At 39.3% G+C, this 13,671-nt stretch overlaps 1 protein-coding gene across 1 annotated transcript in view; it reads left to right on the forward strand.

Moving 5' to 3' along the window:
• Positions 1–452: 452 nt before the first annotated feature.
• Positions 453–13,671, forward strand: part of BBOF1 (basal body orientation factor 1) — an 872,624-nt gene continuing 859,405 nt past the window's right edge. The window contains exons 1-2 of the mRNA XM_044073629.1: positions 453–643; positions 9,374–9,623. Coding sequence (XP_043929564.1) covers positions 453–643; positions 9,374–9,623 — 441 coding nt within the window. The remainder of the gene's footprint in view (positions 644–9,373; positions 9,624–13,671) is intronic.

Raw genomic sequence — 13,671 nt, forward strand, 5'->3', positions numbered from 1 at the left:
CACTCTTGAGTCCACCTAAACAAGTATTCACCTTTCCATGGAAGCTAGTTAGGTTTAAACATGTATTTGACAAGAAGTAATCTGGATCTATGACAGAGATTGACAGAGTTTATGACCTTGTTGAGGATGAAATTTCAAATGTTTGGATTTTACTCATATGTTACCAGCCTCAGATGGTTTCTATAAAACTGCATGTAAAATCCCTTTGGTAGTGTACCAGTTCCTAAGAAGGCTATGAGGAGGTAGAGAAGGTACTCTGATCTTGCAGCTCTCTTTGCTCCTTTGTCAGCTGATCCAGCTGTTGCTTCTCCAGCTGCCGACTCTAACAAGAGAACCTTGGCTTCTTCTAACCTTACAACGCTGTCTAAAATTGGCAGTTGTTCCAAACCTCAGGAAAAAGGTTGGTTCAGTCTAGTAATTTAGTCTTTAAAATTTTAAAGTATCAGGATTTCATGTGGAAGTTTATTTTGCAAAGTGCTTACAGTTTAGATGACTTTGCTATATCTTTGCCTACTGAACAGAAGTGTTATATGAATGAGATTGTTTTTAATGTGACTCAGGTTTCGAAACATGCTTTAAAGAGTGCCTTGGAAGATGTGGACACTGCTTCTAGAAATGCACCCACTTCTGTTGTATTGAGAAGGTTTGCTTGATTACATAACAAGAAGACTTCTGATGATTTAAAAAATGAGATTTTGAATGCTTCTTCAAGTTCTGAATTCGTGTTTGGTCCTGCTGCTATGCAGATTCTCAAACAATGGGATGATCGAGATAAATTGATGCATGGCATATCTGTATACTGATGCATGGGGTATCTATATTGTTTGTGTCTTTCGGCTTTTCCCAGTTAGGGGTCGCCACAGCGGAACTCCGGTCCGCTAATGATTGGCAGTAGATTTTTACGTACTGGCTTGTCAGGCCTAACGAACAACCTTCAATGAAGGAATGCCCATTCATGCATGTCGCTACACAGAAGACGCTCTAACTGAGAATCAAACGGGCAACGTCTAACTGTGAGGCATATATATACTGATGCATGGGGGAATCTGTATGCTGTTGCATGGGGTATCTATATACTGATGCATGGGGTATCTAGAGTATTTCATATTCATAGTTTCTCCCCTAACAAGCCATCCAACTTAAAGGGGCAGAACAAACAAAAATTCCCAGCCTAACAAGAGTCGGGGTACCAAGAGAAAATGGCAGGAGGATAATGCTTCCAAACCAAACAAAAGGGGTTAATTTACCCCCAAAAATCGTTCCCCTGCTAAAGAATGACTATACTAAAACTCAGGGTATCATGCCCTTTTCTCAAGTCCTTCCTTCCCTTTCACTTTCCCCCAAGTTTTAGCTCAGCCCAGCAGTCGGGCCACACTTAGTCTCAGACAAGTGGATGCTGAGAACAATTCAGTGAAGATACTCTAGACAGTAGACAGAAAATCCTTCTCCCTTCAGGGAAAATTCCCCTGCATCTATCAGACCAGAAATTCATATTGAGCTTAGAAATAAAGCAAAGAAAATGATTAAAGGAGACAAAACAAACTGCTACCATAATATACAAAATAGATGTCAAAACAAATAAGGCTGGGCCCCTACCCCTGCAACCAATGATACTTTTACTAGCATAGCAACTCAGTTCAACAAGTTCTTTACCGATTCCATCCTAGCTCTAGCTAACTCCCAAAAGCCTACAACATCTACCACATTACCTAAAAATAATACCCTAAGCCGTGCTTTTCACTGAAACCTGTCCCTATCTCCACTATTAAAAAACTGCTTAATAAACTAAAACCCACATCCCTCTCAGCTGATAGACTACCTGCCGAATTCTTAAAGATTGCAGCTAATACAATTGCATATCCTGTAACCATTCTCATTAATCCCTGTATAACTGAAAACCTAGTCCCCACCTTTGGAAAATTTCCTACATTACTCCACTCCATAAGGGGTCTGTTCCAAAGAACTAACTATCGACCCATTGCCATACTCTCCTCCCTCTCCGAAATCCTAGAAAGGTGTGTACATACTCAGATCATGACATTCCTAAACACTTATAATCTACTCACAAATACGCAACATGGTTTTAGGCAATCACATAGCACTACCACAGCCCTTATGTCTTTCACACCAACAGTCAACAACCACATGAACAATGGACATTATGTCTCAGCTGTATTCTTAGACTTTTCCAAGGCCTTTGAGATGGCTAATTATGATAAACCCATCAACACTCTCTCAGAATTAAGTCTAAGCTCAACCACCATTTCCTGTTCAGAAATTACCTAAAAGGCAGACAGCAGGCAGTCAGATAGCACTATGTCTTCTGGTAGAAAGGCCATATTTTTTTCTGTGTCTATCATATACTCCAGGAAGAAGATTCTTTGTGAGGGTATGAGACAGGACATTTGTAAGTGCAACATGACATTGGGGCAATTGGTATGTGATGATAAGCATCCTTCAGCTGTAAAGTCACTATGAAACAGTGGTCCAGAAGAAAGGTTATGACTATCTGCAAGATGATATTTTGAATCTGAGTACTTCAGAAAGGTAATTAGGTACACCAAATCTAACACTAGTCTCCACAATAGCTCCTTTTTGGATACCAAAAACATTCTGGTGTAAAATCCTTTTCCTTTTTGTGGTACAAGAACTGGTTCTATTATCCCTTTTTGCAACTTTTATTTTATTTATTTATTTTACATTTGTTTACCGAGAAAGTCCGACTGGACAGGAGTCCTTTTTCAGTGGAGGCCCGGGGAGAAAAGCTCCTAATACAGCTTGTAACTTTTCATCTGTCAGTTTTGTTTGCATCAGTTATTTTGAATATGTGGTTACAGTAACAGTAGCTTGATATCATTAACATTGCAACAGGTAGATATGCTTACATAAAGTACAATTTCTGACAAACAATTTATATATGTGTTTTAAGATTGTGAAAAATTACATATTTATTATAACAAGCAACTTTGCAGGACTTCAAAGCTAGAGATATTATAGAGGTTACTATGAAAGGGGGTGTGAGGGGGTTAATGGGAGTAGAAAAGAGAGAGAGTGCTGAGGAAGTAAAGTACTGGGAAAGAGGGAGTGAAGCGAGCTGAGAGAGAGGGTGTTGGAAGTGAGCAGAAGGAAACGTAAGGATTAAGAAGGATTGTTACATGAGAAAGAGGGAGTGAAGTGAGCTGAGAGAGAGGGTGTTGGAAGTGAGCAGAAGGAAACGTAAGGATTAAGAAGGATTGTTACATGAGAAAGAGGGAGTGAAGTGAGCTGAGAGAGAGGGTGTTGGAAGTGAGCAGAAGGAAATGTAAGGATTAAGCAGGATTGTTACATTTGTAGAGCTAGGTTGTATACAGGTTGGAAAGGGTGGTGGATAAAGGGTTAGTAAGATTTGGGTATAGAAGGGATGGATTAAGCTGATGGGAGTAACTAAGTGCTAAGAAAGAGGAGAGCAGTAGGGTATATAAGTGGTTAGTCATGGTTGTCATAGTTACAGAGCCATGATTGTTGTAGGTGGGATTTTAAGGCCTTTTTGAAGGAGGCAATAGAAGTTGTAGATGAGATGTTAAGGGGAAGGTTATTGCAATGTTTGGCAATAGTGTTGCTATATAGGGATGTACCTGCGGAATTATTGGTTTTGGTCACAATTAGCAGGATTTTTTTGATTGGATCATAAGACTCTAGTTTTGGTACTTGAGTGTAGTATGCTTTGTAGAGCAGGTTTTTTTCAGGAAAGTGAATAAGTTTGTGGGTTAGAAAAAGCTGATTGTAAAGAATGAGGTGGGGAAGTTCCAGCCAGTTGAGTGTCTTGAGGGGCGTGCAGTGGTGTGATCTGCGAGGGGTATTGGTTGCAAATTTGGCAATTTTATTATAACATGTTTGCATCTTGGAAAGGTCAGATTTTCTGAGATTAGTGAAGATTGGCGAGGCATACAAAAGAGTGGAGATGAGATGGGTGCATGCAATAGTGGCTCTAGTGGAAGAAGTTAGGAATTGTTTGTTTCTGTATAGCATGGCAAGCTTTTTGTGTAGTTTCTTTATGGTATTTAATATGTGCATGTCAAATTTCATGCTGCTGTCGATTACAACACCTAGCAGTTTGGTTTGATTGACAGGTGATATCACTGTGTTATTACTGGTGGTGATGTTAAATGTAATGTTATGAGTAGAATTGTGTGTGGAAGGAAAGATAAGAAGCTGAGTTTTATTGGGATTTAATATGAGTTGTGATTCGGAGAGCCATCTTTCAACAGATAGAAAGGAAGATTGTGTTTGTTGCAGTAGTGCCTGTGGAGAGGAAGAAGCACAGATTAGTGTGGATCATCTGCATGTTGGATGACAGAAGCATGAAGTGTGGCAGTATGAAGGTTATTGGTGAATATAGTAAACAGCAGTGGTCCAAGAATGGAACCTTGTGGGACTCCTACTGAGAATGGAAGTAAAGGGGAGAGTTCCTGCTACTGTTCTGGACATTTTCAGGGATTACTCTCTTCAAGAATTAGGGCGGCCATGGTGGTGCAGCAGTTAGCATTGCCACCTCACAACAAGAGGTTCTCTGGTTCAGTTCTTGGCTGGGGTGCCTTCTGTGCGGAGTCTGCATGTCCTCCCTGTGGTTGCTTGGGTTTCCTCCCACATTTCAAAGACATGCAGTAGGTGGATTGGACACTCTAAATTGACCCTAGGTGTGAGTGTGTGCATGTGTGTGCCTTCTGTAGAAGGTTGGGTGCTGGGCTGGCAACTCGACACCGTAAAACTCCACTGCCAATCATGAGCGGACAGATGATCCTCTGTGACGACCCCTGACTGGGAAAAGCTGAAAGAAGAAGACTCTCTTCAAGAAGTTGCCTCCTCAAGAGAGTTTCTCAAAATTCTGGGCCTCATGGCATCAGTGATCCTCATGACACCATAGGTAAGACTCCACATGAAAAAAATTCAATGTTACTTAAAAATTGTTGGACCCAGCACCTACTTCCCTTGGAGTTCCAGGTAGCTGTGCTGGATTTTGCAAAATGAGAGTTATAGTGGTTAAGGGATCAGATGTCTGTCAATCCAGACCTAGCTTTCTCCCTCCAGACCCCAGTTTAATCTGTCCACATGGACTCATCAGATTTTACATGGGGAACAGTGAACATGGGAGTTCAAGTGCAAGGCACAGGAGGTCCTTTGGATGCTACAAAGCACATAAATGTCAAAGAAATGTTAGCAATGATTCAGACCTTAAAAATTCTTCACCATTTATGGTCTCCAGGTCCTGTTTTACTGGTAATAGATGACACCACTTTCATATCCTCTTTGCCGGTTAGCAATGATAGCCTGGGAGCTACCTTTACAGCGTTTTCTGATGCTTTAGGCTTCATACATTCTGTCAGAGCAAAACACCGTGGCAGACAGACTAAGCAGAGTCTGGATGAACCCTCATGAGTGGAAACACAGTACAGAGGTCTGCCTGGATTTGGTCCAGATGTGGGGAATGGATGTGTTCACCTCCTTTCAAAACAGACAGTTGGAAAAATTATATTCAAGTCATCCTTACAGCCATGCTTGGAGGACAGAAGCATTTTCGTTCCCTTGGATGGGAATGTTCCTTTATGCATTATCACCCTTTCCACTGATACGCAAGGTACTTCTGAAGATTCAGAAAGAATTACAAAAGGTCATTGTGGTGACCCCCTTTAAGCCCAGGCATAGTTAATTATTCCTATTAATGGAATTTTCCAAGAGCAATTACCACAAGTTTTCACACACACTGGATCTGCTCACACTGTGTCAGGGGTGACTGGTCCAACCCAACTGAGAGCAATTGCTATTGACTGCCTGGATGATTCCATCTCTTCTTGATGCCTTTTAGGCACTTGTTCCATACGGATATTCAACAGGTATTGAAGGAGAGAAGTAAGCTTCTAGTTAAGTCTCCTTGTCAGCTCTAACTGCCACAAAACATGCTGCATTTTGTATATCTAAACACCAGTTTTGTAAATAACCTTAAGCTACTATATATATTTTGCTAAATTCTTTGTATGTTCAGATGTTTCTGTAACATAGTGTTTTAAATATCTGTATGTCATCTGGCTGAATTGTAAATACTGTGGAGCTTTTCTCCCCAGGCCTCTGCTGAAAAGGGGCATCTACTTGTGCTATTGGACTATCCTAGTAACGAATGCAATAATAAGAAATAAATAAATAGAATAGCCTCTATTGAAAATGGGCTCTTTTTGGCCCAATGGACATTCCCAGTAAACAAACTGCAAATAAATAAATAAAATAAAATAATAAATAAGTAGAAAATCTTAAGCTTACAAGTGGAAGAAGTTTTTTTAAGTGACACCAAACCAATATCAGAGAGCCAGGGATGGTGTTTACCCCTCTGTTTTTAAAAATATTTGTGTGAGCTACTGAATGATGGCTTATCTTATTCATCTATGAAGGTGTATCTTGTGGCCATCTCAGCTGGTCTGCCCATGGATCCTCATCTTTCATGTCTTTTGTGGTCAAACAGTTTATGAAACAAGCACTGCGCATGAGGCACTCTTGAAAGCAAAGTCCTCCTCCTTTGGATCTCAGCTTTGTTCTTGAAAAATTGACCTGTTCTCCTGTTGAACCTAACTTTTAGACTGATTTCAGGTTCATCACTTGGAAAACTGATTTGCTTATTACTCTGACATCTGCAAGTTGAGTCTCTGAGCGGCAAGCTCTTATGGTGGGCCAACCTGTTCTGCTTTTCCATAAGGAGAGGGTTGTTTTACATTGTAATGCTTCTTTCATGCCAATTTTTTTTCTGAACTTACCCTGAATCAAGCTATCATTCTGAATTTACCCTGAATCTCCCATTTTTCTTTACAATGGAGAGAAGATTCTGAATAGCTTGGATGTGCATAGGCAGCCCAGGTACTTCCTTGGCAGAACTAAGCCCTTCAGGAAAGTTGAATAGCTGTTCAATTCCTATTCTGGTGCTAAGGAGGGTCAACTTGCCAATGATTATGCATTGGTTGTCCTCTGCTATTGTTTTTTGTTGCTCCCACCATGGTAAGTCTGTTCTAGGCAATATTAAGCATACCTCTCAACCTGTTAAAGCAAGAAATCTGGACAAAGCCATAAATAATGGGGGGACAAAGGCCCAAAAAATGGACAATTTTTAAATATTGTTTTTAGAAACTTAAAAAAGTTGATAGAATAACAGGTTTTCCAATTCATGAATTTTATGAAGGGTATGAAGTATAAAACTCAAATACCTGTCAATATTTTATGACTTCTATTCTCAACAATTTGCCAATTATTTGCTAGAAAACCAAAAAACTATGAGGAACAGAACAGAAACATGAGTCACAAATCTGGACATTCTGCAAAAATCTGGACAGTTAGAATTATGAGATTAAGACACATTCCAACAGAGCCTTATCCTTTTTTGTGGCATGTTGGAAAGGAGTGGACTCTAGAAGCACTCTAGAGGCAGCAACCTGGTCCTCTATTCCTACCTTTACAAAGCACTACAACATGGATTCTTTCTCAGGTTGACTTTGCAAAGACCATTCTCCAGCGGCTCCTAGATCCTTATTTTTCCAATGTAAAATAAGCTTTGGGAATCAATCCATAGGGTACTGAGGTAGTGTGAGTGATAAATATAGTACAGTTGTACAAGTCCTACTTAGTTTTAAAAAGTAGATGTTCGTATTTCACACTACCTCAGTGGCAGCACCCACCTACCATTCCCCTTATTTTGTATATTGTTCAATGGTATCCAACCTTGTTGTTTTGTTGGTTGGCTTTGGTTATCGTGTTGGTGTTTTATGGCTGCAAATGTGGTGGTTTCAGGCAAATGTCACTTTTGGTCTATCTCGGTCCATCCTAGTTAGCACTGAAAGCCTGAATAACTAACTCTCTGTGAAAAGATTATTCTTTCCCTGATGGTGGGGCTTAGCCCATCCCCTATCCCAGAGAGTCAGAAGAGGGGATTCTGAGCTCTAGAAAACTGCCAGTGTAGGTGTTTGTGGAGGGACAGAACCCAGACACCACTGAGGCACTGTGAAATTTGAATGTCTATTGTTATAGGTAAGTAGGACCTATGTAACTGTGCTTTTGCAAATGTATTCATGTTTCATTTTAGACAATTATATCCTTATGGTACTCCCGTTCTACAAAACAGAAAATTCGAATTATTCTGTTTTACTTGTTACTCTGGCTACTTTATCTGAGTTAGGGCAGTTAGACTGTATGGGATGCCAGACTGTTAACAGAAATACAGTTGCTCGCGTTGTCAGACCGTTAAATCATTTCCAATTTACTTTCAGTATGTGGTCCATCCCCCTGCAGTCTCCATCATCCAACACTCAAAAGGATATAGACTATATTTCCTTGCCTGTTGTTTTATTTTGTGAGCTGTATACTAACTTCTCCCTAGGTAGTGCAGATAAACTTGAATCTGTATACAATAAGACAGCTGATTTTGTGGTGAACCATCCAGGATATATCACTGAACCTCTCAGTCTCTTGTCATTCTGGTTAGCTGACTTATTGACAGAATGAGATATTCACACATATGCTTTATACACAAGTTGCTGTACAGACAGCATTGTAACAACACATGCCAGCTCTTCACTGTCCTGAGGCCGATGAAGGTTTGTGAAGTATTGTGCAAGTACTTTTGTGACATTTTTAGACTAGTGAATAATAGGAGGTAAGGAATGCCCAAATGGTATTGAATGCTGCACTTGTCAAGACCATTCTGCTGCGTGGCTGATACTTCTGCTATATTTTTAAAAATGTGCTTACACCCTGCACAGGTCTCATGTGAGGCTGTGATATGGGCAATCTTATGTACAAAACACTTCAAAATGGAGGTCTAGCCATCCCAGAACTAACTACAACTGCATTTAGAAAGGATGTTCTTGCATAGTGATTTTGTCTTATACACCCAACACCCTATCTTGTGAAGGGTGATACAGTTCTTGGGGTTTTGCCCATTTATTGTACTGCTGAGAGAGTCCTCTTCAAAGAGGTATATAAGGAAATCAATATAAGAGCAGATCATTTGAGACAGACAGAGAAGGAAAGAGAGAGAGAGAGGGAGAAGCTTACTACCATCTCATCCCCAAAACTTATCTAACTTTATACTTGGTGGGTTTGACTATTAATAGCTGCTTGCTGGAAGAACTGAAAATGACTTGAATGAATTCTAGTTTTGTATCTCAGTACATGCTGAATATCACCAGATAGTTTGATTTATTTACATGAGTTTTGATTAGACTTCAGTATTGCTTTCTGTCATTTTCATAATACCGAGTACCAGCAGAGTTAAAAGAAAGGCTTGCACGGGTTCTTTGCAGTTTCAGGAGTTATGGTGCTGTTTCCCCTGTAAGGTGACTATAATCTCTTTTTCTTGCAGTAAAAAAAAAGGAGCAAGAGAAGAGTCAAAATTGGATCATGAGTCTGAAGCGGCTAAGGCCAAGGCCAATGCAACCCTATGGGAGGTGAGGTTGGGAGCCATGGAGCAGTCCCGTGTTGAGTATCGTCAAACAACACATAAGCTCGCAGTAGCTAATGAGGAGTTAATTAAACAAAATCGCCAACTGGAGAAAGATACTGTGGATGTAGTTGCCTTTTTGAAGAAGAAAGACATTGAAAAAGACCATCTGGTATGCTATAGCTATATATTCCATTTATACCATGAAGCAGATATTCATGTGTTCATATATACATTTGAGAGTTTGTCTGCTCATATTTTTTCCAGGTACATGATTAGGTATTGAAGGTAATGTGTAGGCTGTCCTGGTCATGTGATATTCCCATGGTGGACTTTATTAACGTTGTGTCTATTAACAGCAGTCTAGTATTTATACTGTATAGATAATCATAATCTCATTCATCAGTTTTCTGAAATATAAAGCTAATAACAATACCTTTTATGTTCAGAATACTGTACGGTGATCATGTTTCTTTACTTAGTTAATACCAGATCTGATTATGGTTGTAGGAATGGTTCCACTGAATTTCTGTAGGCTAATGGGACAATTTTATTTCTAACATTTATTGGTTATTCTTTTTTTTTCATGTTAGTAGATCATAGCATTCATTTATCTGTAAAAACATAACATTTTAATATGGTTTTCTGCCTAGTTCGAGGAACTTTGAAAATAGCAGTTTACTAATAAAGCACTCATCCAGGATAAAGAATAAAGGGGAAAAAATTTTTAAGGCTAAAATTTATTACCATTTTGTCTTTGTTAAATGGAATATAATAAAACGCAATGAGGATATTTGTAATTATCTGACATGAAATCTTCATTATCATATTTCTAAAAAAAAAACTTGTGCAGATGACATGAGGTTCTTGAAGTGATGCTTGATAAATTGTTTTCTAACTACCTGTACTTCTTCACTGCCACAAAACATCTCTAGAAATAAAGATAACCTTGAATGTTTATTAAATCTGATAGAAAGCAAGATGATGAGAAATGGCACTTGCCACATCTCTAGCCTTCAGATCTATATAATTTATCTTAAAGTTAGGTGCAAGCAATTGGACACCAATACTTGTAAGAGACTTCATGCACCGTCTGCCTGATATGGTATAGAACTCAGGTTATTTGGTATGGAGAATGCTGCAAACTCATGGTGCATTGATGAGTTGATAGGGGCTTGCAGAGATTTCAAGTCACTTTATATTATTCTGTCATGTGTAGCAAAGCCGTTGAATAAAGCTACATCCTCCTGTTATCTAGCTTGTATCCAGAGGCTTTCACAAACTATTGGGCACAAGCTGCTGGAAAAAAATGATAATGCTACATTTGATTTACTATATTTAAGGCTGTAAGTTGTTTGACCTTAGGCAATTGGCTACAAAAAACAGTAAACCGCCCTATTTTTAAAATGCTCGACAAAGATACATTAGTTCATAACTAGAATTCCATACAAAGTAAATCTGTTATGATCACATTATAGTATATATCTATGTGCCAGACAGTAGATGAAACAGATTGAAATTGTCGTTATGGTATTCAGTAAGCACCGAACTTCTTTGTGAAATGTTTCCCTTTACTCAAAAACAAGTCTGGCACTTAACTGCAGGATGTTAAACTGCCATGAAGGTCAGATAGTGAAAAAAATGCCATTTTTTTTACATTCACTAAATAGCTCTTTATTGTTTAGCAAGCATAAAGTTTAAACAAAAATAAAATTAAAAAAGTGTGTGTGTGTATGTGTGTGTGTGTGTGTGTGTGTGTGTGTGTGTGTGTGTGTGTGTGTGTGTGTGTGTGTGTGTGTGTGTGTGTGTATGCTTTCATGTGTGAAAACGTCAGCAAGAGAGAGACTGAGAGAAATTTAGAGACAAAACAGAGCTGTATGCAACAGGCAGTCCACTATGGAGGTACAAACTTTTAAATGCTGCTGTTATTGATTGACTTTAATTCTTGATGATTTACCAGCAATAGGGGAAAAATCAGTGAAAGTAAAGGGAGTGGGAGAGGAACATGGAACGGGGTAGAGAGAGAGAGAGAGAGCTGCAGTATCTCATTTTTTTTTAGATAGACATCATGGATGGATCTGAGGATGAAGGTTCTTTGTAATTTGTATAGGCATGAGTGTTTATGGTTCTGAGTGAGTGAGTGTGTGTGTGTGTGTGTGTGTGTGTGTGTGTGTGTGTGTGTGTGTGTGTGTGGACATTAAATAATTATATAACTCATATTTTTGATGTAAAATACTTTCTCCAGCAACAATTTATATATACTACAGCAAGTTTAAAACATTAGGTGGACAATCTGTTTTACATCTAAAATATTTAAAAAAGTATATAGTGTAAAAAAAAATACAAAACATTTTAAGAGATAGCCCATTCTACACATAATAATGCCCCCTGGGGTGTATGTTATTGTGTAAATAATGCCCTTTCAGGAGTATAGACTGTGGTGTAAGACCTCAGAGCAGCTCTGGGCATAAATTATTTAAACAATAACACACACCCTGCCATGCATTATTGCTTGCTTAAAGCATGTCTTGTTTGATTAATTTCTTTGTCACATACACATAATTGGAACCAAGATGAAGCTTATTGGATATCCACCTGCAGACATTCACTTTGGTGGATATCCAATAAGTTAGAAGTGATATAAGCAGCTTTTGATATAGTAGTTACTGTCCCAAAGACATGACCGTAATGGGCCACTTAATAGCAAGTAACCATTCCCACAACTTAAGCGTGCTTATACTGTTGTAATATGTCTTGGAGGTTTTCTCCTTAGGACTGCATTGAAAACTGATAATGAGCTCAGCTGCACTATCCCAGTAAACACATGGAAGTCAATAATCAATATATAAATAAACAAGCAAAATATAGAAATAAATATAGGTCTGATGTTGTCCTTTTTATTCTTTCTCAATGTATGGGTTAGAATCTAATCCTCAGATATGACTTGGCCACATCCTACAGACTTCAGAGCCAACTCTTGAGCTGCTCACTGTACCCATAATGCCCTTGGCCATCCTCATACCTTACATTTTGTTTGCTGCCATTACACCGTATAGGTGTTTTTAGATAGCCATAATTGTATTTTTTCCTCTCTCTCTCTCTCTCTCTCTCTATATATATATATATATATATATACTCTTTATCTTTTACATTCAAAATTTTCCCTTCCTCTATTTTTTTCGGGGTTTCTCCATCAGCTGTGTTTTTACTTTAAATAAGTAATTTTCGTATGTACCATTGTTGGTACTCTCTCTTTTCTCCTCTATTCTGGACAGGCATAAAAAGCTAGTCTTTAAGAAGTTTCTTCTACCTTCATCTTCTTCTTCTTCAGGGGATCAAACCCCCAGCAAATCTTCAGAGGCTTCTTTTGAGCAGAGAAAAAAGATTCCCACCAAAGTTTCCAAAGAATTCCTCATCCTTGGAGCCTTCACAGAAGATATGGAGGACTTCAGAAAGAAAACAAATCTATGGATCCTAAGACTTCAGATATGATAATCATCTCTTCTACTCCTTCAGTGCAACCCACAAATCTGAAATCATAGCATACGACCTCACGTGTGTCTCAGACTCAGAGAACTCATTGCCCGAGTTATTTATAGATCCAGTATCTCCTCAGCTCCACTCCCCTCTTATGCAAACCCCAAGGAAGCACTCCAGATCTCAGTCCACCACCTTTTCCATCAGGTCCTCTAGGAGTCTCTCTGAAGCAGAAGTGGAAAGGATGATGAGGAAGTTCCTTAGAGCTCAGATCCAGATGTTGGTTATTCTGTCTCTGTCTGCCATTGGATCTGTGGGCCTTCCATCCACCTCACTTACTATTGTATCCCCTTCTCCAAATTTTCCTTCAGTTTTGGAGCTCCAGGATCTGAGAATTCTGAAAGTACCAGTGTCAGAGCCAAAGACAGTCAAGGCTTTGCCCTAGACCATATCTCTGACCAGTTCTGCTCCTGTTCCCTTGGATCTGGATGAATCCAGAAGCTGAAGCATTGGAGTCAAATCTGTGGGGCCGGGATCAGCTCTGATGTTGTCAGAGCCTTCCTTGCCTCATGGAGCATTGACTTTAGATAACTTGGGTCTAGCTCCCTCCTCGAGACACAGATCCAGTCAGAGTCATGGCTTTCTTGCTTCGGAGATCTCGGCTCTGGTGTGGCTGGCCACAGTTTCCCTGGGTCTGTCAGCATTTGAGGTTGTGGAGAGTGTTTCTCTCATTCAAGAGGCAT

Source organism: Protopterus annectens, chromosome 6.part0, assembly GCF_019279795.1.
Source record: "Protopterus annectens isolate FY-2018-M chromosome 6.part0, PAN1.0, whole genome shotgun sequence".
NCBI classification, from domain to species: Eukaryota; Metazoa; Chordata; order Ceratodontiformes; family Protopteridae; genus Protopterus; species Protopterus annectens.